General features: G+C 37.3%; 2 protein-coding genes across 3 annotated transcripts in view; one reads left to right on the forward strand and one right to left on the reverse strand.

The window, feature by feature from the left end:
- The window catches only part of FCER1G (Fc fragment of IgE receptor Ig), a 32,308-nt gene extending 12,080 nt beyond the window's left edge, over positions 1–20,228 (forward strand). The window contains exons 2-5 of the mRNA XM_044675837.1: positions 18,749–18,840; positions 18,971–19,003; positions 19,554–19,574; positions 19,836–20,228. Coding sequence (XP_044531772.1) covers positions 18,749–18,840; positions 18,971–19,003; positions 19,554–19,574; positions 19,836–19,898 — 209 coding nt within the window. The 3' untranslated portion in view covers positions 19,899–20,228. The remainder of the gene's footprint in view (positions 1–18,748; positions 18,841–18,970; positions 19,004–19,553; positions 19,575–19,835) is intronic.
- Positions 20,229–22,292: 2,064 nt separating this feature from the next.
- Positions 22,293–23,630, reverse strand: APOA2 (apolipoprotein A2). 2 transcript variants are annotated; one of them, XM_044675838.1, is made up of 4 exons: positions 23,607–23,630; positions 23,349–23,420; positions 22,960–23,092; positions 22,293–22,562 (listed from the first exon to the last, which is right to left on the reverse strand). In XM_044675838.1, the coding sequence occupies exons 2-4, from the start codon at positions 23,398–23,400 to the stop codon at positions 22,445–22,447; spliced, it is 303 nt and encodes a 100-aa protein (XP_044531773.1). In that variant the 5' UTR covers positions 23,401–23,420; positions 23,607–23,630; the 3' UTR covers positions 22,293–22,444. The 2 variants fall into 2 exon arrangements, with proteins under 2 accessions (XP_044531773.1, XP_044531774.1); XM_044675839.1 differs by lacking the exon at positions 23,607–23,630 and having other exon boundaries at positions 23,349–23,516.
- Between the last annotated feature and the right edge of the window lie 3,046 nt (positions 23,631–26,676).

The raw sequence follows: 26,676 nt of genomic DNA on the forward strand, positions 1-26,676 counted from the left end.
CATTTGACTTCACAATTCTCTGGAGATGGATAGCATCCTTTGCCATAAGTCCTTCAGAATTGTCCTGGATCACTGTATTGTTGAGAGTAGCTAAGTCTTTCACAGCTGATCATTCCACAATATTGCTGTTACTATGTATAATGTTCTCCTAGTTCTGCTTATTTCACTCTGCATCAGTTCATGCACGTCTTTCCAGTTTATTCTGAAATCATTCTGCTCATCATTTCTTATAGCACAATAGTATTTCAACTATAGTACAAAAATATATACCACAATTTGCTCAGCCATTCTCCAATTGATGGACAGCCTTTCAATTTTAATTCTTTGCCACCATAAAAAAAAAAACAACTATATGCACAATTTTATAGCCCTTTGAGCTTAGTTCCACAATGTTCTCCAGAATGGTTAGACCAGTTCATTACTCCACAAGAGTTCATCACCACACCTATTCTTTCTTCATCTCCTCCAGCATTTACTGTTTCTGATAGGTATGAGGTGGTGCCTCAGAGTCCTCTTAATGTGTATTTCTCTAATTGATAGTTATTTAGAGCATTTTTTTCATTGGACTAGAAATAGCTTTGATTTCTTTTTCTGAGAATTGCATGTTTATATTTTTTGATCATTTTTAATTTGGAGAATTGCTCTTATTTTTTTATAAATTTGACCCAATTCTATACTCAGTAGATAGTTAAGAAATAAGGGCTTTATTAGAAGACTTGCTGTTAAATTTTTGATATTATTCCAATGCTAATGGTACCTTTTAGCAAAATGTAGTTTCCTGCTTATCTCTTTTAGTTAAGTCTATTTTTGGTTTTGTTTCCTCTGAGACCATGATTGCCACCTCTGCATTTTTATAGTTTAGCTATATATCTTTCTGTTTCAATTGTGTTTCTTGTAAACAACATGTTGTTGAATACTAGTTTCTAATCCATTCTGCTATCTGCTTGATTTTATGGGTAAACATATTTCATTCCCATTCACAGATTGGATTATTAACTGTGTATTTACCTTCATCCTAGGTTTTTTCTTTTTTTTCTTTTTCTCCTGTTTCTTCTCAAAAGTCTATTTTGCTTCTAACTGCCTTTTTGAATTCACCTTCCTTTTATTATCCCTCTACCTGTTCACACACACACACACCATTTTTAAATCTCTTTCCCTGCCTATTTCCTTATTGGGTAAATTATATTTCTATACACAACTGAGTTTGTATATATATTCTTCACTCTGAATAAATTCTGATGGGAGTTCAAGCATTGCCCACCTCCCCAACCACCCTATATATTCCCTTCCACTGGTAAAGCTCTTCCTCATATGCCTCTTTTATATTAGAAAATTGTCCTTTCTACCTCTTCCTTCCCCTTTCTCCCAGTAGTTCCCTCTTTCTCATACCTTTATTTTTTTTTGAGATCATTCCAGCATAATTGACTCACAACCATGCCTTGTCTATGTAAACTCCTTTTAATTGCTCTAAGAGTAATGAAGTTCTTAGGAGATATAGATATCATCTTCCCATATAGGAATATACACAGTTTAACTTTATTGAGGTCCTTTCATGTTTAGCTTTTTATGCTTTTCTTGAATCTTATGTTTGAATGTCAAATTTTCTGTTCTTTTCTTTTCATCAAAAATATTTGCAAGTCCTCTATTTCATTAAATATTCATTTTTTTTCCTCTAAAGGATTCAGCTGTTTTGCTGGGTTGACTGTTCTTGGTTCTTAGTTCCTTTGCTTTCCAGAATATATTCCATGCCCTCCTCTCGTTTAATTTGGAGAATGCTAAAATTTGTGTGATCTTGACTGTGGCTCCACAATATTTGAATTGTTTCTTTCTGGCTACTCAAGGAATTTTCTCTTTGACCTAGAAGCTCTGGAATTTGACTATAATATTCCTGGAAGCTTTCATTTTGGCATCTCAGGAATGATCAGTGGGTTCTTTCAATTTCTATTTTACCCTTTTAAATCTAAGATATTGGGGAAATTTACCTTAATAATTTCTTGAAATATGACGTCTTGCCTCTTTATTTATTATGGCTTTCAAGTAGTCCAATAATTCTTAAATTTTCTCTCCTTGGGGAAGCTAGGTGGCTCACTGGATAGGGAGCCAGGCCTGGAGATGAAAGGTTGTTTGTCCAAATCTGGCCTCAGCTATTTCCTGACTGTGAGACCTTGGGAAAGTCATTTAACTCCAATTTCTTAGCTCTTATTGCTCTTCCACCTTTGAACTGATATTTAGACAGAAGATAAGGGCTACATTTTTTTCTTTCCTTTATCTATTTTCCATATCAGTTGTTTTCCTTATAGGACATTTAACATTTTCTTCTATTTTTGCCTTCTTTAGACTTTGCTTTGTTGTTTCTTGATGTTTCATGGAGTCATTAACTTCCATTTGCCCAAATCTAATTTTTAAAGAATTATTGTCTTTGGTGAGATTTTGTGCCTCCTTTTCCTTCTGGTACATTGTTTTGTTTTGTTTTTTTAAACCCTTGACTTCTGTGTATTGGCTCCTAGGTAGAAGAGTGATAAGGGTGGGCAATGGGGGTCAAGTGACTTGCCCAGGGTCACACAGCTGGGAAGTGTCTGAAGCCAGATTTGAACCTAGGGCCTCCCGTCTCTAGGCCTGACTCTCAATCCACTGAGCTACCCAGCTGCTCCTAAATTCTGTTTTTTAAGGGGTTCTGTACAATGGGTTTTTATGTCTCTTTTGCCATTTGGCCAATTCTGCTTTTTTTTTTTTAGAAAAAATTTTTTCCATGGTTACATGATTCATGTTCTTGCTCTCTCTCCCTCCACCCCCCATCCCCCACCCCCCAGTAGCCAATGTGCATTTACACTGGTTTCTTCCTGTGTCATCACTCAAGACCTATTTCCATATTATTGATAATTGTTTTAGGGTGGTCATTAAGAGTCTACATCTAAATTGTGACCATATCAACCCATGTGTTCAAGCAGTTGTTTTTTTTCTGTGTTTCTACTCTGGTAGTTCTTCCTCTGAATGTGGGTAGCATTCTTTTCCATAAATCCCTCAGACTAATTCTGATTTTTTAAAAAAATGAATATTTTATTGTTTTCTCAATGAAAAGTAATTTTAAACTTTTTTTAAAAATTTGAACCAAATTCTCACCCTCTCCCTCATTATCTTCTCTCTTCCCTAAAATGGTCAGCAATCTGATATAGATTTTACATGTATATAGTGTAAAAGTTTTCCATATCAGTCATTTTGTGAAAGAGAATTCAAAAAACAAAAGAAAAATGAAGAAATAAATATAATGTTTTGTTCTGCATTCTTACTTCATCAAGTTCTTTCTCTGGAGAAAGAAGGCATTTTTCATCATGAATTCTTGAAGATTATCTTAGATCCCTGTGTTGCTAAGAATAGCTAAATCATTCATAAATGCTTATCATATAATATTGTTGTTACTATGTACAATGTTCTCCTGGTTCTGTTCCCTTCACTTTGTATCAGTTCATGTAGGTCTTCCCAGTTTTTTTTCTGGAATTATTCTTTTCGTTATTTCTTATAGTATAATAGTAATCTATTACAATCATATATCACAGTTGCTCAGCTATTTTGCTATTGATAGTCATTCCCTCAATTTCTAATTTTTCATAGCCAAAGAGCTGCTATAAATATTCTTATACAGACAGGTTCTTTCCCTTTTAAAAAATCTTTTTGAGATTTAGGCCTAGTAATAGTATTGCTAGATCAAAGGATATGCACAATTTTATTTTATTTTTAAATTTTATTTAATTTCTTGAATATTTTTCCATGTACATATGATTCATTTTCTTTCCCTCCCCTCTTTCCTCCCTGCTCCCAGAGAGCCAACAAGCAATTTCACTGGATTGTACAAATGTTGCCACTTGATACCTATTTTCATATTTTTCATTTTTACTATAGAATGATTTTTTAAAAGACTAGTCCCCAAATCACATACCCATATATACATGTGATAAGTGATGTCATATATTTTGCTTTTGCATTTCTACTCCCATAGTTCTTTCTCTCAATATGGATAGCGTTCTTTTACATAAGTCCTTTAGGAGTGTCCTGGCTTGTTGCATTGCTACTAGTAACAAGGTTTATTACACTGGATTTTTTTCCACAATGTTTTACTTTCTGTGTACAATGTTCTTCTGATACTGCTCATTTCACTTTGCATCAGTTCATTGAGGTTCTCCCAGTTCATATGGAAAGCCTCCAGATCATCAATCCTTATAGCACAATAGCATTCTATCACCATCATATACCACAATTTGTTCAGCCATTCCCAGTTAATGACCCCCTCATTTATCAATTTTTTTGCCACCACAAAGAGCACAGCTATGAATATTTTTGTACAAGTATTTTTCCTTATTATCTCTTTGGGGTACAAACCCAGCAGTGGTATTGCTGGATCAAAGAGTATGCATTCTTTTAAAGTCCTTTGGGTATAAATTCCAAATTGCCTTCCAGAATGGCTGGCTTAATTCACAACTCCACCAGCAAGGCATTAGTGTCCCAATTTTGCCAAATCCCCTCCAATGTTTATTATTTTCCTTTGCTGTCATATTGGCCAATCTACTAGGTGTGAGGTGGTACCTCAGCATTGTTTTGATTTGCATTTCTCTAATTATGAGAGATTTAGAACACTTTTTCATGTGTTTATTGATAATTTTTATTTCTTTAATCTGAAAACTGCCTGTTCATATCTCTTGACCATTTGGGGAATGGCTTGATTTTTTTGTACAATTGACTTAGTTCCTTATAAGTTTGAGAAATTAGACCTTCATCAGAGGTTTTTGTTTTAATAATTTTTCCCCAATTTGTTGCTTCCCTTCTAATTTTGGTTACGTTGATTTTGTTTCTATGGAAACTTTAAAATTTAATATAATAAAAATTATTTATTTTATATTTTGTAGTGTTCTCTATCTCCTGCTTGGTCTTAAATTCCTTCCTTTCCCATAGATCTGACAGGTATATGTTCATCTAATTTTTTATTATTTCCCTCTTTATATTTAAGTCATTTACCCACTCTGAGTCAATCTGGTATGCACAAATTTAAATTTGAGCATAGTTCCAAATCTTTCTCCAGAATGGTTGGATCCGTTCACAACTCTATCAGCAGTGCATTAGTGTTTCAATTTTGCCACATACCCTCCAACATCTATTTTTCTGTCATATTAACCAATTTAATAGGTGGGAGGGGTACCTCAGAGTTGTTTTAATTTGCATTTCTCTAATCAAGAGCAAGTTAGAGCACTTTTTCATATGACTATCACCTTGATTTCTTCATCTGAAAATGGCTTGTTCATATCCTTTGACCATTTATTAATTGGGGAATGACTTGTGTTCTTATAAATTGGACTCAGTTCTCCATATATTTGAAAAAAAGGGCTTTATCAGAAATGCTTGCTGCAAAAAAAAAAATTTCCCCAGCTTTCTCCTTTTCTTCTAATCTTGACTCCATTGGTTTTGTTTATACAAAAACTTTTCAGTTCAATGCAATCACAGTTATTCATTTTATATCCTATAATGATTTCTGTTTATTGTTTGGTCATAAATTCTTCCTTTACTCTTAGCTTTGAAAGGTAGACTATTCTATGCTCTCCTAATTTGCTTATGGTGGCACCCTTTATGTCTAAATTATGAGTACCTTTTGACCTTATGTTGGTACTCAGTGTGAAATGTTACTCTGTACCCAGTCTCTGCCATACCTTTTTCCAGTTTTCCCAGAAGTTTTTGTCAAATAGTGAAAGCTTGGATCTTTTGGTTTTTCAAAGACTAAACTGTGGTCATTTGCCAATATGTATTGTGTAGATAATCTATTCCATTGATCTAATGAAGTGTCTCTTAGCTAGTACGAAATTGTTTTTGATGATTACAGCTTTATAATATAGTTTGAGATATGGTACTTCCAGGCCACCTTCTTTCACTTTTTTTTCATTTATTCCCTTGATATTCTTGATCTTTTGTTCTTTCAGATGCATTTTGTTATTTTTTTTCTAGTTCTAGGAAATGATTTTTGGGCAATTCGATTGGTATCACACTGAATAAGTAGATTAATTTATGTAAAATTTTAATTTTTATTATATTGGCTTGGCCTAGTAATGAGCAATTAATATTTCTACAATTGCTTATGACTTTATTTGTGTGAAAAGTGTTTTATACTTCTGTTCGTATAATTCCTGGGTTTGTCTTGGCAAAAATTTAGCTAATTTATTTAATTAAATAAATTTATTTATTTACTATTATATTACATAATAATTACAGTATATAATATTAATTATATAAATACTAATACATAAATAATTTAAGTTAATTTAAATGGNATGTACAATGTTCTCCTGGTTCTGTTCCCTTCACTTTGTATCAGTTCATGTAGGTCTTCCCAGTTTTTTTTCTGGAATTATTCTTTTCGTTATTTCTTATAGTATAATAGTAATCTATTACAATCATATATCACAGTTGCTCAGCTATTTTGCTATTGATAGTCATTCCCTCAATTTCTAATTTTTCATAGCCAAAGAGCTGCTATAAATATTCTTATACAGACAGGTTCTTTCCCTTTTAAAAAATCTTTTTGAGATTTAGGCCTAGTAATAGTATTGCTAGATCAAAGGATATGCACAATTTTATTTTATTTTTAAATTTTATTTAATTTCTTGAATATTTTTCCATGTACATATGATTCATTTTCTTTCCCTCCCCTCTTTCCTCCCTGCTCCCAGAGAGCCAACAAGCAATTTCACTGGATTGTACAAATGTTGCCACTTGATACCTATTTTCATATTTTTCATTTTTACTATAGAATGATTTTTTAAAAGACTAGTCCCCAAATCACATACCCATATATACATGTGATAAGTGATGTCATATATTTTGCTTTTGCATTTCTACTCCCATAGTTCTTTCTCTCAATATGGATAGCGTTCTTTTACATAAGTCCTTTAGGAGTGTCCTGGCTTGTTGCATTGCTACTAGTAACAAGGTTTATTACACTGGATTTTTTTCCACAATGTTTTACTTTCTGTGTACAATGTTCTTCTGATACTGCTCATTTCACTTTGCATCAGTTCATTGAGGTTCTCCCAGTTCATATGGAAAGCCTCCAGATCATCAATCCTTATAGCACAATAGCATTCTATCACCATCATATACCACAATTTGTTCAGCCATTCCCAGTTAATGACCCCCTCATTTATCAATTTTTTTGCCACCACAAAGAGCACAGCTATGAATATTTTTGTACAAGTATTTTTCCTTATTATCTCTTTGGGGTACAAACCCAGCAGTGGTATTGCTGGATCAAAGAGTATGCATTCTTTTAAAGTCCTTTGGGTATAAATTCCAAATTGCCTTCCAGAATGGCTGGCTTAATTCACAACTCCACCAGCAAGGCATTAGTGTCCCAATTTTGCCAAATCCCCTCCAATGTTTATTATTTTCCTTTGCTGTCATATTGGCCAATCTACTAGGTGTGAGGTGGTACCTCAGCATTGTTTTGATTTGCATTTCTCTAATTATGAGAGATTTAGAACACTTTTTCATGTGTTTATTGATAATTTTTATTTCTTTAATCTGAAAACTGCCTGTTCATATCTCTTGACCATTTGGGGAATGGCTTGATTTTTTTGTACAATTGACTTAGTTCCTTATAAGTTTGAGAAATTAGACCTTCATCAGAGGTTTTTGTTTTAATAATTTTTCCCCAATTTGTTGCTTCCCTTCTAATTTTGGTTACGTTGATTTTGTTTCTATGGAAACTTTAAAATTTAATATAATAAAAATTATTTATTTTATATTTTGTAGTGTTCTCTATCTCCTGCTTGGTCTTAAATTCCTTCCTTTCCCATAGATCTGACAGGTATATGTTCATCTAATTTTTTATTATTTCCCTCTTTATATTTAAGTCATTTACCCACTCTGAGTCAATCTGGTATGCACAAATTTAAATTTGAGCATAGTTCCAAATCTTTCTCCAGAATGGTTGGATCCGTTCACAACTCTATCAGCAGTGCATTAGTGTTTCAATTTTGCCACATACCCTCCAACATCTATTTTTCTGTCATATTAACCAATTTAATAGGTGGGAGGGGTACCTCAGAGTTGTTTTAATTTGCATTTCTCTAATCAAGAGCAAGTTAGAGCACTTTTTCATATGACTATCACCTTGATTTCTTCATCTGAAAATGGCTTGTTCATATCCTTTGACCATTTATTAATTGGGGAATGACTTGTGTTCTTATAAATTGGACTCAGTTCTCCATATATTTGAAAAAAAGGGCTTTATCAGAAATGCTTGCTGCAAAAAAAAAAATTTCCCCAGCTTTCTCCTTTTCTTCTAATCTTGACTCCATTGGTTTTGTTTATACAAAAACTTTTCAGTTCAATGCAATCACAGTTATTCATTTTATATCCTATAATGATTTCTGTTTATTGTTTGGTCATAAATTCTTCCTTTACTCTTAGCTTTGAAAGGTAGACTATTCTATGCTCTCCTAATTTGCTTATGGTGGCACCCTTTATGTCTAAATTATGAGTACCTTTTGACCTTATGTTGGTACTCAGTGTGAAATGTTACTCTGTACCCAGTCTCTGCCATACCTTTTTCCAGTTTTCCCAGAAGTTTTTGTCAAATAGTGAAAGCTTGGATCTTTTGGTTTTTCAAAGACTAAACTGTGGTCATTTGCCAATATGTATTGTGTAGATAATCTATTCCATTGATCTAATGAAGTGTCTCTTAGCTAGTACGAAATTGTTTTTGATGATTACAGCTTTATAATATAGTTTGAGATATGGTACTTCCAGGCCACCTTCTTTCACTTTTTTTTCATTTATTCCCTTGATATTCTTGATCTTTTGTTCTTTCAGATGCATTTTGTTATTTTTTTTCTAGTTCTAGGAAATGATTTTTGGGCAATTCGATTGGTATCACACTGAATAAGTAGATTAATTTATGTAAAATTTTAATTTTTATTATATTGGCTTGGCCTAGTAATGAGCAATTAATATTTCTACAATTGCTTATGACTTTATTTGTGTGAAAAGTGTTTTATACTTCTGTTCGTATAATTCCTGGGTTTGTCTTGGCAAAAATTTAGCTAATTTATTTAATTAAATAAATTTATTTATTTACTATTATATTACATAATAATTACAGTATATAATATTAATTATATAAATACTAATACATAAATAATTTAAGTTAATTTAAATGGAATTTCTTTTTCTATTTCTTGTGACTGGGCTTTTTTGGTAATATAAAGAAATGCTGATGATTTATGTGAGTTTATTTTATATCCTGCAACTTTGCTAAAGCTGTTAATTATTTCAACTAGTTTTTTAGTTGAAACTTTAGGATTCTCTAAGTATAGCATCATGTCATCTGCAAAGAGTAATAATTTTGCTTCTTCATTGCCTATTCTAATTTCTTTTTCTTCTCATATCGTTATATATAGAATTTCTAGCACAATACTGAATAATTATAGTAATAATAGGCTTCCTTGTTTCACCCCTGCTCTGATTGGAAAGCCATCTAGTTTATCTCCATTACAGATAATGTTTGCTGATGGTTTTAGACAGATACGATTTATCATTTAAGGAAAGCTTCATTAATTCCTGTGCTTTCTAGTGTTTTTTAATAGGATTGGATGTTATATTTTGTCAAAGGTTTTTTCTGCATCTATTGAGATAATCAGATGATTTCTTTTGGTTTTGTTACTGATGGAGTCAATTATGCTAAATGGTTTTCCTAATATTGATCAAGTCCTTCATTTTTGGTATAAATTCTACCTGGTCATAGTGTATGATCTTGGTGATATGTTACTGTAATGTCCTTACTAGTATTTTATTAAAATTTTTTTGCATCAATATTCATTAGCAAAATTGGTCTATAGTTTTATTTTTTTGCTTTTGCTTTACTGGTTTAGGTATCTATAACATATTTTTGTTTTAAAAGGAGTTTGGTTGGATGTCTTTTTCATCTATTTTTCCAAATAGTTGATATATTATTGGTATTAATTGTCCTTTAAATGTTTGGTAGAATTCATTTATAAATCTGTCTGACCCTGGGGATCTTTTCTTAAGGAGTTCATTAATGGTTTCTTGAATTTCTTTTTCTGAGGTAGGATTGCTTAAAAATTCCATTTTATCTTCTATAAATCTAGGCAATTTATATTTTTATTAATATTTATCCATCTCACTTAAGTTGTCAGATTTGTTAGCATATAATTGGATAAAATAACTCAATTCTACTTTTTTAAGTTATTTTCTTCAGTATTTTTTTATTTTTTATTTTTTTTTTTTATTAAACCCTTACCTTCCGTCTTGGAGTCAATACTGTGTATTGGCTCCAAGGCAGAAGAGTGGTAAGGGTAGGCAATGGGGGTCAAGTGACTTGCCCAGGGTCACACAGCTGAGAAGTGTCTGAGACCAGATTTGAACCTAGGACCTCCCGTCTCTAGGCCTGGCTCTCAATCCACTGAGCTACCCAGCTGCCCCCTCTTCAGTATTTTTTGAGCCCCCTTTACCAAGCTATTAATTCTCTTTTCATAATTTTCTTGTATCACTCTCATTTGTCTTCCTAATTTTTCTTCTACTACTCTTATCTTTTTCTTTAACTCTTCTAAGAATTCTTGTTGGGCTTTGGTTCGATTAGTGTTTTATTTTGAGGCTTTTTTGGTAGCTGTTTTCATATTATTGTCTCCTTTTGACCTTGTGTCTTGGTCTTCCCTATCCCTAGCTTTTTATGGTCAAGTTCCTTTTTTGTTGTTGATGTTTTTTCATTTTTTTCAGCTTATTTTTCTATTTTAAACTTTATGTTAAAGTTAGAATCTGTTCACTTTGGGATGGGGAGGCACTGTTTCAAGCATCAGGTTTTTTTGTTCTATTGTTTTTAAAACTAGTCCTGGGTAGTTAAAAATTTTCAGTGCTTCCAAGGTGATGTGATCCAGTGAGAGGTGTGGTCACTGATTTACTGGTCTGCACTATGGTCTTTACCCAGCAAGAGCTTCTAAGCTCCTGGAGCCACAAGTACTGTTGCTCCTTTTTGCCCTAGAACTGTGTTCTAGAACTATATATGAGCAAGAGAGTTCTAGTCACATTCCAGCAGTATGCAATGTCAGTAAAGGGTAGCCCCATAATCTCTTTCTGACCAGATGTCCAATCTTCTTACCATCTCTGAAAGAATGTTCCTGAAGCTGCTGCTGTTGCCACTGCTAGTGTTGCTACCACAACGTTCGTGGGTTCTGAACAGGCCTCCACCCCAATGATTTAGACTTCTCCTGCCAACTTCTTAATCTTAGGGCAGGAAATTAAATTCAAAATTTAGGCCAGAAAAATATCTCACTCCAAACTTTTGTTGGCTTTGCCACTCCAAACTCATTTGAGGTACTATTTTAAAGTTGTTTGGAGTGAAACATTGAGAGAGTTTGGCTGGGTGACTGCCCCATATCTTTCATCTTGGCTCCCCCCACCCCAGGCTGTTGTGGAGACTAGAGAAAAAGTCTCAGAGAAGTGCATGAGAGAACTTGTTTAAAGATAGAGCATGGAGTCTTACCCAATTCTTTTTATGAAACAAATATGGTACTGATTCCCGAGCAAGGAAGACCAAAAACAGAGAAATAAAACTACCTTCCAATCTCCTTAATGAACATAGATACAAAAATCTTAAATGAAATACTAGCAAAGAGACTATAGCAAGTTAACACAAGGATTATTTACTATGACCAGGTGGGATTTATACCAGGAATACAAGGATTGTTTAATATTAGGAAAACCATTCACATAATTACCATTTCAACAACCAAACTAACAGAAATCACATGATTATCTCAATAGATGCAGAAAAAGCCTTTTCACAAAACAAAACACCCATTTTTATTGAAAACACTAGAAAGTATAGGAATAGAAGGACCTTTCCTAAAAATAATAAACAGTATATAACTAAAATCATCAGCAAGTATCATCTGCAATGGGGGTAAGTTATAAGCCTTTTCAGTAAGATCAGGAGTGAAGCAAGGATGCCCATTATCACCACTACTATTTAATATTGTATTAGAAATGCTAGTGGCAGCAATTAGAGAAGAAAAAGAAATTGAAGGGATTAAAGTAGGCAGTGAGGAAACTAAACTGTCACTCTTTGCAGATGATATGATGGCCTACTTAAAAAATCCTAGAGAATCAACCAAAAAGCTAGTGGAAGTAATTAATAACTTTAGCAAAGTTGCAGGATACAAAATAAACCCACATGAATCATCAACATTTCTATATATTTCCAACAAAACTCAGCAGCAAGAGTTAGAAAGAGAAACTCCATTTAAAATCACGCTAGAGCCTAGAGACAGGAGGTCCTAGGTTCAAATCTGGTCTCAGACACTTCCCAGCTGTGTGACCCTGGGCAAGTCACTTGACCCCCATTGCCTACCCTTACCAATCTTCCACCTACAAGTCAATACACAGAAGTTAAGGGTTTAAAATAAAAAAAAAATCACGTAGACTAGACAATATAAAATATTTGGGAATCTATTTGCCAAGACAAACTCAGGAACTATATGAACAGAACTATAAAACACTTTTCACACAAATAAAAATAGATCTAAACAATTGGAAAAACATTAATTACTCATGGGTAGGATGAGCTAATATAATAAAAATTATAATCCTACCTAAATTAATTACTTATTCAGTGTAATACCTATCAAACTACCAAAAAACTTTTTTATAGAATCAGAAAAATTTATAACAAAGTTCATCTGGAAAAACAAAAGATCAAGAATATCAAGGGAACTAATAAAAAATGTGAAGGATGGTAGCCTAGTAGTACCAAATCTTTAGGTGTACTATAAAGTAGTGGTCATCAAAACAATATGATACTAGGTTAAGAGATAGAAGGGTGAATCAATGGAATAGACTTGAGGTAAATGACCTCAGCAAGTTAGTGTTTGATAAACCCAAAGATCCCAGCTTTTGGGACAAGAATCCACTATTTGACAAAAACTGCTTGGAAAATTAGAAAACAGTATGGGAAAAATTATGTTTAGATCAATATCTCATACTATATACCAAGAAATTCAAAATGGGTAAATGACCTAAATATAAAGAGGGAAATTATAAGTAAATTAGGGGAACATAGAATAGTATACATTTCAGATCTATGGGAAAGGGAAGAATTTAAGACCAAGCAAGATATAGAGAACATTACAAGATGTAAAATGAATAATTTTGATTCTATTAAATACAATTTTTTTTGTACAAACAAAACCAATGAAATCAAAATTAGAAGGTAAGCAACAAATTGGGAAAAAAATTTTTTATGACAAAAACTCTGACAATGGTCCAATTTCTCAAATTTATAAGAAACTAAGTAAAATGTACAAGAAATCAAGTCATTCCCCAATTGACAAATGGTCACGGGATATGAACAGGCAGTTTTCAGATGAAGAAATCAAAACTACCAACATAGTTGAAAAAGTATTCTAAACCCCACCTGATTAGAGAAATGCAAATCAAAACAACTCTGAGGTACCACCTCACATATAGGAGATTGGCCAATATGACAGTAAAGGAAAATAATAAATGTTGGAGGGGATGTGAAAAAATTAGGACACTAATGTATTGCTGGTATAGTTGTCAATTGATCCAACCACTCTGGAAAGCAATTTGGAATTATTCCCAAAGGGCTTTAAAAGACTGCATGCCCTTTGTTCCAGCAATGTTACTACTAGGTTTGTACCCAAAAGAGATTTTAAAAAAATGTTTGTATGAAAATATTTATAGTCGCGCTCTTTGTGATAGCAAAAAAATTGGAAAATGAGGGGATGTCCATCAATTGGGGAATGGCTGAACAAATTGTGGAATATGATGATGATGGAATACTATTGTGCTATAAGGAATGATGAACTGCTTGATTTCCATATAAACTGGAAAGACCTCCATGAACCGATGCTAAGTTAAATGAGCAGAACCAAGAGAACATTGTACACAGAGACTGATACATTGTGGGACCATCAAATGACCATTGACTTTGCTACTAAAAGCAATGCAATGATCCAAGACCACTCTGTGGGACTTATGAGGAAGAACGCTCTCCACATATAGAAAAAGAAATGTAGGTCTAGAAATCCATAGCAAAACATTTGATTTATCTCTTGGTTATATGGGTATATGATTTGGAGTTTTGATTTCAAAAGATAACTCTATTACAAAAATGAAAAATATGGAAATGGATTTTGAGTGATAACACATGTGTAACCCAGCAGAATTGCTTGTCAGCTTCTGGAGGGGGAAGGGAAAAGGGGAAGGAGATAACAAGAATCATGTAACCATGGGGAAAAATTTTAAAAATTAAACAAAAAAATCCCTCTGAAAACAAATGCTTGTCAGCTAATGAGCTCACAGATCACAGTGCCTAGTTATCATTGTTTCTATCATTTCCAATGTTTTCTGCCTTCAAACAGGTCCTCTTAGTATATTTTTTCAGAGAGAGGTGCATAGTGAGACACATATTTGGGGGACATGGCCAATGTATGAATTTGCTTTGCTTGACTACGTATATTTGTTATGAGGATTTTGTTTTTATTTTTTTCTCATTGGGAGGAAGTGAAATAGGAGAGAATGAAAACAGACTTTTGTTTAGAAAAAAAATTTAAACCACTTTTTCCCAAGTTTTTCTAAACAAATATTATTATTCTGTCCCTTTTAGCAACTAAAATGTTCACATGTGAAAAGGGCAACACCTTACAGATATATGCATAAGGGTGGGGTCAAAATTTCCTCACCCCACTTGCTCCTGTTATATTTTGGTCAGTCAGTAAACATTTATTTAGGACCTACTATGTGCCAAGGACTGTGCTAAGCACTGGGGATACAAAAAGAGACCAAGGAGCTCATAATCCACTTAGCTCAGAACACATCTTGATTGTTTACTAGGTGACAACAAGGTCTAGACACATCTCTAGGTAAGCTGGGAATGGCTAATGAACTTGGTTATGCTCTGGGAGAAAAGGATATATAAAACCAGGAACTAGTTTAGAACTCGAGGGGTTTGAGTGAGCCACTGGCAAGGAGAAAGTTTACTAGCCAAACCCCTGAGAAGGAATCAGTTAGGGGACAGTAGAGAATCTTGGCCTCAGTCTCCTTCCCTCCACTTCTACTCTCTTTGGTTGGAGGAGGACTTTGGGAACTTGAGGGAGATTTGGACTTTTTCATTGACATCCTAGGAGTGTCCCTAAAACAGCTTATGACAGTGTTTATATTAGGAATTAAGGACATGCTAGGAGAGAAAAGGAAAACAGATTCAAAGTTCTACAAAGAGAACATGAAATATGTAACTATGGGAAAATATTCAAAATAAAAAATTAAAGATAAAAAAAACCTGATACATGTAAAACCCAGTGGAATTGTGAGTCGGCTAAGGAGGAGTAGAGAGGTTTGGGGGAGAGGGAAAAGACATGAAATATTTAAGTAGGGGAAAAATATTCAAAATAAAAATAAAAAAAATTAAAAATTAATCAAAGTTCTACAAATAGGCTAGCAGAAAAGCTATCCCACCCGTAAGGGGAATATCTTCCTACTCCATCAAAAGGACTTCTATGGCCTATGTAACTGCTTTTCTACACCTTGAGCTCTAGCTTGGTCCCACTTTCTCATGGATTTTGCATGTACTGTTAGAAGAACATGTCAGATTTTGGGGAGAATGTTTTGCACCAACTATAGTCCCATGGTGAATGCATAATTCTAAAAGCTAATTGAGTTTATTTAACTAATTGATAACAACTAACAAGCATAAGGAAAGGCCCCATGGAGAAGGTATTAGGAATCACTCCCACCCCACAAGGCTACCCTTGCTGCAGGAACCTAACCCTGAAGGAACAAGTATGGGACAAACCTTACTGCGGAGCCCCAACCTACCAGTGTGAATTGAAGTCTGGGATCGCAGCCCCAGAGTATATGCTTATGTGCTCTATGTAGGGTATGCTATGCTGGGATCCTTCACATTTGTGGATCTTCTCAAGGATTTGGCTGGAATACTCTCTCCTCTCTTATTTCTCACTTGAATCTTCATTTTCCACTAGCTTAATGGTTTTAAATGGACTTATGTCCATAATCAAGTTTTTCATCATACCTAATAAGTGTGTTTTGATCCAATAACTGTACCAGGGCTGAGATGTTTGGTATCGCTGTGACCCTGCCCTTATGAAAGAAATATTATGGAATCAGAGTCAATAACATTTGATAATTGATATTCATAAGATCTTGGATTTATAGCTAGAAGGAACCTTAGAGGACACTTGAAAGGGAGAAAAAGGGTTAATGATGACTGGGGTTTTTCAGTTTGGTTGACTGGAAGGCTAATGATGTCATCAACAGAAATAGAGAAGTTCAAAGGAAGGGCAATTTAGGGGAGAAAGGCAATGAGTTCGACTTTGGACATACTGAGTTTGAAATGCAGAAAAAACATTCATCTAGAGATATCCAGCCCTATCTTAAGAATTTAAAGCTAAAATTCAAGGGAGAAATTGGGAATAGATAATATAGTTTGAAAGCAGCAAGTTAAGCAGGTGCCCTCAAAATGGAGAACCAATTCAAATTCTTTTTTTTTTTTTTAACCTCTAAACATCCTGGTTTCCTTATAAGCCACTAAAAGACACTCATTTGTCTGTGAGTTTTCAATAGGGGTGTGTGTGTGTGTGTGTGTGTGTGTGTGTGTGTGTGTGTGTAATCACCTACCTGTGAGTTATATAGCAGATTGGTCTTCACACTTATATTTTACACATTGCAAACAAATGGCCATGCACACACACCATTATGTGTGGGTTGTCATTAAAGTCACTGAGAGTAAAAGAGATTGTGTTTAATTTTTTAGAAGATATTTTATTTTCCAAATTACATGTTTAAAATTTTTTTCTCTCTTTATTTTTTAAAAGTATTTTTTCATGGTTACATGATTCATGTGCTCTCCCTCCCCTCTTTCCTTCCCACTCCAGGAGCTGACAAGCAATTCCACTGGGTTATGTAGTCTTTTATCCCCTTTGAGAATAATTCCAAATTGCCTTTCAGAATGGTTGGATCAATTCACAACTCCACCAGCAATGCATTGGTGTCTCAATTTTGCCACATCCCCTCCAACATTTATGATTTCCCTTTACTGCCATATTGGCCAATCTGCTAGGTATAAGGTAATACCTCATAGTTGTTTTGATTTGCATTTCTCTGATCAGGAGAGATTTAGAACACTTTTTCATGTGTTTATTGATAGTTTTGATTTCTTCATCTGAAAACTGCCTATTCATATCCCTTGACTATCCAAATTACATGTAATAATTTTCCACAAACATTTTCTGGTTATAGGATCCCAATTGTCTCTCTGACCCCTCTTCCCTGCCCCCTCCTGGAGGTGGTAAGCAATTTGATCTTGGTTATAATGTATTAAATTTTTTAAAAAGCAAAAAAAGTTCTATCATCCAACAATTCAAAAAAATTTATTACAATAACTAGAAAGTTGTTTTAATCAATTGTATGTACATTTAGATTTGGGAGTCATCTATATAGAGATGATAAAAGAAATCAAGACATATACCCTAAAGAGTAAAAGGCCCTGTATATACCAAATATTCGTAGTTTAACTTTTTGCATCAACAACAACAAAAACTAGAAGCAAAAGGGATGCCAGTATTGGGGAACAGCTGGTGGTACCTGAATGTAATGGAAAATATGAATTAAGGAATTTAGAGGAATGGGAAGACTAGTTTGAACTGACACAGAGTGAAATAAACTAAGAGAATGACATAAACAGTGAGAAAACTATTGAACTCTGATTTTTAAAATTTGAATTAATTAACTTTGATGTGGAGAATAGATGGAACACACTGAGGGTATATAATATCGTACATCCTATCAAGCTTAATCACAGATTTAGAGCTGGAAGGTACCTCAGAAATCATTTAAAAGACCCCCTTATTTTACAGAGGAGGAAAATGAAACCCAGAGAGAGAGGTTAAGGAATTTGCCAAAGATCACAGAAATTGTAAGTGGCAGGGCTAGAATTTGAATTTAGGTTCAAAGACTAGAGACCTAGCACTCTTGACACTATACCACACTGTTCAGTGGTCTTGGATGATTGTTTTTGTTTTTGTTACAAAGGAAGACTCAACAGGATGCGCATCTTATTGGGAAATAATTATAATGAAAAGACAAAAAAAGCTTCAAGAAAACTTCATTTGTAAAATGAAGCCATGGAAATGAATGAGACTACCAAGAGAGAAACAAAGATAATAGTCATGGTAATAATAACTAGCATTTATATTACCAGATACCAAATGACCCAGAACAGAAATGAGGAGACTTCCATATTTAGAGTATGAAAAGAGGAAGATGAATTGCCAAAGGAGTAGTCCGGGAGAAGAAACAAAAAGAAGCAGTCTTTCAAAAAGCCAAGAATAGAGAGAGAACGGAAAGCTCATCAACCATATCAAAGGTTCACTTCCCAATTCCCCAGCCCATTTTGAGATACTAGAGAAATTGATAAACGAGGCTTGTATGCTGTTAGAGTTGGTTTTCTGTCTTCCTTGAAGCTCTTTGTTTTTGATTGGTGTGAAAGAGTACTCACAGAGAAACTGATTTTTGCTGTTTCTAAATCGCCATCTTGACTCCACTTGTATGCTATTAGAGAAGGAGAAAGCCTCCCTTCTCTTCTCTTCCCTCTGCTCCTCCCCTCAACACCCTCTGTCTTCCCCCTTTGACCCCTTAACCTCTCTCTTTCCCTTTTCAGAGGCTCTGTCTGAACCCCAGCTCTGTTACATTCTGGATGCTGTGCTGTTTATCTATGGCATTGTCCTCACTCTCCTCTACTGCCGCCTCAAGGTACTGAGGGCCACAGGATGGGGTAGGAATGCTGGGGTGGGTGGGGAAAAGGAGAAGGAAAGGCATTTGTGGCCATGTAGAGGAGGACATGTTTTTCTACACTGATGGCTTTCTTTTCCCCTTGCTTCAGATCCAGATGCGAAAGGCAGCAGCTCGATATGAGGTATGGACCAACTCCACAATCCTTCACCCCTTTAGTGCCCAGGAGCTATTTTATTGCCTTTGCTGATCCTCAGCTTTCAGTGAAGCTGGAAGCCTCCATCTGAAGACTCAAAGATTCTGTAGGGAAAAAGTATCCATGGATATCACTGGAGCTCTTGATATTTCTCAAGACAAGACTAGCAACCAGATGTGGCAGGCATATGAGGATAAGGTGGAGGTGGTTGTGCTTGTTTGAGGAAGATATCCTTGTGGGTCCCCTCCAACATGGGGTATCTGAATGCTTAAGTGCAAATCCATGTCTTGTCTACACAAGGGCTGGTTCACTGCAGCTCTGATCTTTGAGTGCTTTCCAATGAGAGTGAAGTCCCTTTACAATGAAGTCTTTAGAGTCTGGCGTGGTTACCCCACCTTAGTAAAAGGAGTTGGGAGCTCCCTATGAGCTGGAGAATCCCCCATACCAAGATGCCCAATTTCCCCATGGGTCATAAAGGGGTGGGAATGCATCCTGAGGTCTCAATCCCTTGATGACTCTATGCTCTTTCTTTTCACAGAAATCTGAGGAAGTCTACACAGTAAGTGATATTTAGTGATCCTTGCTATTACTGCTTGCCATAGGAATGGGTTAAAGGGTCCTTTTAAGAAAGTGAGAATTTTGAAAATAATGGGGAAAGTGAAACTGTTGGGGAAATTGGTATAGTTAAGGGTACCTGACAGGGAGGGTTCTGGGAAGGCCAAGGTTATTTTGGAAGTAGAGGGTTTGGGGAAAGAGCAGTTGAGTTTGGGTGGGATTGATTGTATTGGTCCCTTAATGAACCTCTAATTTGCTGTCCTAGGGCCTGAGTTCCCGGACCCAAGAGACTTATGAGACACTGAAATATGAAAAACCTCCACAGTAGAGGAAGAACTAAGGCCAGAGCCCCTATGGTCACTTCAAGTCTCAAGTCTCAATCCCAGCCCCCACTGCCACCTGAGCACCCTTTTTTGCCCTGACCTTTGCGATTAAAATCAACACATAAAATATGCCCATCCTCCTTGTTACTATGATGTAACTTCACTTCTCTGATAACCATCTGGCTTTGCCTCTTTTTATTAATAGACGATTCCACTTGCTCATGTTACTATCCCTGCCCCCATGAATCTACAAAGATGTCACTGACCCTCATTAACATTCACATACTGATCCCTGACCATCCCTTCTTATTAAAGAGTCTCCTACTCCTTGTCTGTGTTGTCCACATCTTTGTCTCACCTTTCTTCTATTGATTGTGGGATGCGGAAGGGGCAGGACTTGTCTCCTGATAAAGCCACCATTGCCTGGAGTTTTCTTTTCTGCTGGATGTTGAATAGTGACCATGATCGGGATCTAAAAGGTCTATCATCAAACCATAAGCCTGACTGGAGAGTAGAAGTTTTGGATCCGGGTAGTACAATATTAGGCAGCTTAGAGGATATAAATACCATCCTGAGTTAGTCTCATGGTCCATCCATCACCCACAGCATTCTACCTCTGTCAGTGCACTGGGTAATGGATTTTAGAAAGACTTGGTTATTCCCCTTAGCAATAACACTCAAAATTTAGGGACCTGAAAGAGGAAGCAGGGTATAGTGAAGAGAGAACAGGTTTTAGAGGCTGGACACCTGGATTCTGTTCCTGACTGACTCTTACTAATTGTATATACCTGGACAAGTAGGTTAACCATTCTGTACCTCAGTTTCCTCATCAGTAAAATGGGGATAAAAATTCATTGCTGTCTCACTGATTTGTTTCAAGGAAGATGTGAGTTCAAATCCAGCTTCATATACTAGCTATGGGTCTTTGGGTAAATCACTTAATTTTTGTTTGCCTTGGTTTCCTTAACTGCAAAATGGGAATATAATATTGAAAGGATATTATTGTGAGGATCAAATAATATAACATTTGTAAAGCAATTTGCACAATTTGCACATAGTAGTGCCTGGCACATAGTAGGTACTATATAAATATTATATAGATAATATATGTCGTGTTTTACATGTATATATATGTGTGTGCATATGTATACATATACATGTATAGATATATAAAACTTGCCCAAAGTCACATAGCTAGTGTCAGAGGCTAAATTTGAACTCGGGTTTCCCTGACTCCAAGCCCAATGGTCTATTCACAGTGCCACCCAGAGCTCTTTGAATCCTTCATGCTTTTTTTGCTTACAATACTATCTGGCAAATACATGCTCCTACTTAGGCCTTCAGTGAACTCCTGTTCTGTGCCATGAGGTACGAAGGCTAAGTATTGTCAATTTGAAAATGAGGAAATTGAAGTATGAGGAAACTGACTTCTCTTGACAAAGAGTGATTTCCCAAAGTCACATGGTTTCTAATAAACTCAGAAAAAGGATACAGAGCACCAACCTAGGTACTCAGATTCCCATTCTTTCCATTACCTTCCTTTCCCCCTGATAAGATTTCAGCAAAAGAGTGAATTTAGTTGGTGAAGGGTCATAAAAGCACCAGAGGAGACTGAACCCTGTTATCTGAGAGACAATAACATTTCTAAGCAGAGGAGGCAAGGTTATTAGATAAAAATGGAGGCTAGTGGAAATATTTGTTTTAAAGGTAAATTGGGGTTGTTTCTGGAAAAAAATATTCTCTTCTGCCCTGGAACCCAAAATTTTAAATCTTATCAGTTCTGTATTAGGCCCTATGATAGCTACACCAGTGGCCCTAGGACAGAAATGAGGTAGAGTTTGACCTTCCTCAGGAAAGTGATGACAAAATGAAGGAAGGGGTTAAAGAATTGGGTAAGGATGGATGAATGGGTAGGGAGGAAACATGTTGAGTAAATATCAGGTTATTTTTTGTGGAGGGTGGGATTTTGGAGGTTGCATAGGTTCTGGGGACCTTTGGAAATTTTGTTATTTCTTCACAGGTAATTTGTGTGTTTCACCCTCCCATCCTCATTCTAGAGATTCATCTGATGACTCAAAGCTCCTCAGGGAGATACTCTTAGCTAGGCTCCCAAGTGAGCTCCTGTCCCCTCCCATGATATTCTCCTTCCATCCTGCAGAAGGATTTGAGTTTGGACTCAATTTTGTCCTTTTACTCCTTAATGCCCCTCATTGGGTTAGGTTTCCCCCTACCTCCTCCCAACTTAAATCATTAATTGCATAGAAAAAAGAAAACAAATCCTAATGCTCCATTTCTCTTTGAAGGCACCCCTAACTCCCTTATGCCTTTGCTCTTCTTTCCTCCCCCATTGTATGCCCCTTTGTCTATTTGAGATCTCAAAAATTTATCAGACACACAGCATGGCTCACGTAGCATTTATTGTAGAAAATAGGAGATGTTCAGGGAGTGGGAAGGAAAGGGCAGCTAAAGAACTGGTCTGAAAGGGTTGGGGAGGTTGGGCTGAAGTTATATAATATGTATGTTCAAAGGTAAGCAGGGGATAGGAAAAATTCTACTGGCTGGCATCCTTCTTGCCGGCCTCCACAAGAGAGCTGAAAAAGGACATCGTGTCTGTCAGGGCCTTCTGGGCCAGTGGAATCACTTGTTCTTGTGACTTCTTAAAATATTGCCTAGGAATGAAAGAAGACAAGAATTAATGTGTATGGGGGATAGGAAGTGGGGTGGGGTATGGGAAAGGGGGAAGACGAGGGGGGAATGTATGGCTGTGTCAGGCAGGCTGACCCAGATCACCAAATTCTAGTCTATCTTTGGAAAGAGAGAGAGAGAGAGAGAGAGAGAGAGAGAGAGAGAGAGAGAGAGAGAACCCTTTTAGAATCATACTAATGAAGTCTGGTGTGTACATTCCTGCTGTTCAACTCCATAATCAAGAGGTGCTGGATGGCAATGGGAGTTACTAAAGGATACTACCCCCAATCCCAGCCCCACAGTTTCCTCAACCATAATTCCCACTCCCCAACCTTCCATTGCTCCCCACTCCCCAATGACCATTTTTCCCCCCATGCTTACTGGACTTGAGTCTGCACTTCTGGGGCTTTAACCTTCTCTGCTAGATCCTTGCCAATATCAGTCAGCTTCTGGAAGTACTGAGAGAAGATGTCCTGTACCCCCTGATCTTTTGCCTCTCTTCGAACCAGGGCTCCTAGACAAATACATACTAAATTTAGGCTCAATCCAGGTGTTTAGTTCAAAGCCATCCTCTCCATAAATTTAGCCAAGATCCAAGTATTTGGTTCCTTTTTTCTCTAAAGAACCAGGTTCCTAGATTATGGGGAATAGAGAAAGATTTAAGGTATTTCCTTCCTTCGACCCCTTAACTAGTCACAACTGTACCAGAGGACAGACCACTGCATGGTTTGCTACTTCTGATCCCTGTTGCCCTTGTCCCCAACACAAACCTTCCAAGCTGCAGATGGTCAGGAGCAGCACAGTCAGGGCAAGCAGCTTCATGGTGATGGCAGGTTAGTGTCCTATGGTTTAGGGACATAAGGATTGGAAAGGAGGTTGAAAAGAAATGGGCAGCTATAGTCCTGGGTCAACCCTTTAGGGTCTCTCCTCAGATGTCTCTCCAGCCCTTCTGCCCATTTCATTCCCTTACCTTCCCTGGATCATAGCCCAAAGCCCCCATAGACACTGCCACACAGGTTTCACCCTACCTTGTCTAAGTCAGTCGTTGGCTGTGGAAATCTGCCCAGGAAGATAAGGTTTATATACCTGCCTACTTCCCTCCCCCTTCCATCAGGTGACCTAGTTTGTGGCAATACCCAATGGGTCAGGGATCATAGTTAGGGTAAACAGATAACAGTGATAGGAGAAGTGAGGAGGGGCAATTGGGAGTCTGAGAGACTGATTTAGATCTATCCTCAAGGGAACTGGGGGGAGTCCTCGCGTTTAAAGACACAGAAGACCAGAATCAATTGATCAATAAGAATTTATTAAGCATTCATGTTTCTCATGTTATATGGGTGCTGTACTAAGAGTTGAGGATATGAAGGAAAAAGAAATAGTCTCTGTGCTCTAGATGCTCACATTCTAATGGATGTGTATGTGTGTGAATCTCTTATGTATTCAATATAAATAGAAAGTAACTTGAAGGGATGGCATTGTCAGATATTAGGACCAGGAAAAGTCTCCTCCAGGAAGTGAGCTGCATCTTCCTAGAAGTCAGGGATTCTAAGACTGAGAGGTAGGGAAGGAACTAATTCCAGGTCTGGAGAATATCAACCAAGGCAAAGATATCAGAATATTTGGAATACAGTAGACTGTAAGAAGATTAGAAAGGTAGAATGGGCTCAGAACTCCTAAATCATCCTCTGGAAGGCCTTTCATGTGTCCCATTAGGCTCCTGGGTCTCAGTTTTGTCATCTCTTGTTGAGGAGACCATTTCTCCCTCTTCCCTAACCTGTAATTTTTAAGAGCAGAAGGGGTGGAGGTCAAGTAGGAGGTCGATAAACTTAGGTACAGAAATGAGGACTGGAGGATGGGAATATCTGAGCTTTGAGGTCAGAGGGTAGAGATGGTTGTTTTTGTCTTTTTTCCAGGTTAATATATAATGAAATTTGGAAGGCCAGAATGTGTGTCCTTCTTGGGGATGGATAATCAGTGACTTGCCCAGCCCCCAAACAAAATGATGAGGGTTGCTATACTCACCTCTACCAAATGAATGGCTTTGGAGGGAGAGACTGGGAGAAGGGTTGATTGGGGGATTGTAGAAGTTTTAAAGGTTAAAGGTCTTGGAGTCACTTGATTATCTAATCTGCTGCCAGTTGTAGCTGGTCAGCAGAGCCTGAGTCAGCAGAGTACACCAAACTGACTATGGGGTGAGATCCTGTGCTTAGGAATTACTTGGGGATCAGAATTTTTTTGCAGGGCCAGGGCTCACGTTCTGGCCTTAACATATAACCTGACATATATGTGACATTCAGTGGGAAAAGCAAGTGATGATCTAGGCAATCTATAGGTAGTGTCACAATCTCTAATAAATTAGCTCAAAGGCACCTTTACAGGACCAAATAGACTTTGGGAGGAGGGATAGAGAAAAGTTTTGGGAGTGAGGACTCCTAGGACTCTATTATCCTGCTTTCTTATGGGTTCTTCTGCAGAAGAAGGGTTGAGCACTAAAAAGAATGGCATTGTCCCAAAGGAAGTTCCTATATTTTCTAACTACTCCTATATTCTTCTCACACCCAACTCCACTCTACCTCCCTCCATACAAACAAGAGAAGTAAATTGATTTTTACACATTCTGGAAATAGGCCTGCCCTATAGCTATATATAAAGTCCTGGGGTAGAAATTGATGCTGTCACTACTTATTGGAAAGGCAATCCAACTCCCAACTCTTGGGATCTTCCCTGTCTGTCCCACATGCTTGGAATTCTCTTCCTCATTTCCATTTCCCGGTTTTCTTCAAATCTCAGCTAACTTGGCACCTTCTGCAAACAGCCTTTCCTGGTCCCTCTTAATGCTTGTGCCTTTCTCTGTTGACTGCCCCAAAAGTAACTTATATATTTTATTTGTACATAATTGTTTGCATGTTGCCTCTCCTGTTGGATGGCTAGCTCCAGAGATCAGTCTCCCCTCCCCATCCCACCTGCCCAGATTTCTTGGTACCCCTACCGCTTAGCAGTACCTGACACTTAGTACTGGCTTAATAAATATTTGTTGCAAGTCTATATGAGATGGAGAGTTGAATTGGTGGCCTCCATGGGGTTTGGTTATATAAAGGCTCTATTGAAGTTGTTGGGAAGATGTGGGTTCAAGCGCTGCCCTTGAACACAATCATGGTCAAACCATTCCTCTAATTTATGCAACTCTAATTTAGAGAGGAATTACCAATGTGTATCGTTGGAAAGTGCTTCTACATTGGGAATTCAATGCACCCAAGAAATCACAACCTTCCTTAAAAAAAGGAGTTGATGCCCTCTGACACACGCAAACTCCTGGAGAACCGTGGCATATTCTGCACTGTCGGGGTGCTGAAGAAGGGGAGGGAGCGGCCTCTCCATTTACTGGGCTGGGTATCCTTGGGATGCTCCCTGCAGCTTCGGAGAAATAAGCCCCAGGGCTTCAGCAAGGGCCAACACCCAGGTCCCTGCCAAGCTCGCAATCCAGGAATCTCCCGCCCCCTCGGTCCTGCACGCCACGATTTCCTTTCTTCCCATTGGCCTCTGACCCACGGAGATCTTCTTCTTCATTGGTAGAATAGAGACAGGAGCGGGGCCTGATGCCCAGGTGGAGTGGGTGGATTTTTTTTTTCTCCTCCTTTCCTGCCAGGGTCTAAGATGGCGCTCGCGGCCGCGGTAGGAGGGCGCTGTGAAGCCACGGCTCTGCCCTCACTTAAGATGGCCGCCCCCATCAAGATGACCGGGGTGTGCCGGGGGTAGAAGGGTGGCGCGGTGGCCCGAGCAGGTAAGAGCCGTGGATGTAGAGCTAGATTGGACTCGGGGCCATTGGGATGCAGCGGAGGGGGCAAAGAAGGAGGGAAGGGTGGTCTCTAAGGCTGTAATGTACGGGGGCGGCGGGAGGGGCGAGGAGCTCCTTGGTGAGTAGGGAGATGGGGCTGGGCTCAGCTTTGGGGCGACAGGTGGGGGATGGAGGGGGTGAGTGGCCCGCCTGCTCCACTGACATCTCTCTTCCTCTACTCCCCCCTCCCCCACTTCCTTCCTCCTTCGTTCCAGCTGCAGGGTCCGAGCATGTCGAGGCACTCAGGGTTGGGGTGCTGGGTG

This window comes from Gracilinanus agilis, chromosome 4 (assembly GCF_016433145.1).
Source record: "Gracilinanus agilis isolate LMUSP501 chromosome 4, AgileGrace, whole genome shotgun sequence".
Taxonomy (NCBI): domain Eukaryota; kingdom Metazoa; phylum Chordata; class Mammalia; order Didelphimorphia; family Didelphidae; genus Gracilinanus; species Gracilinanus agilis.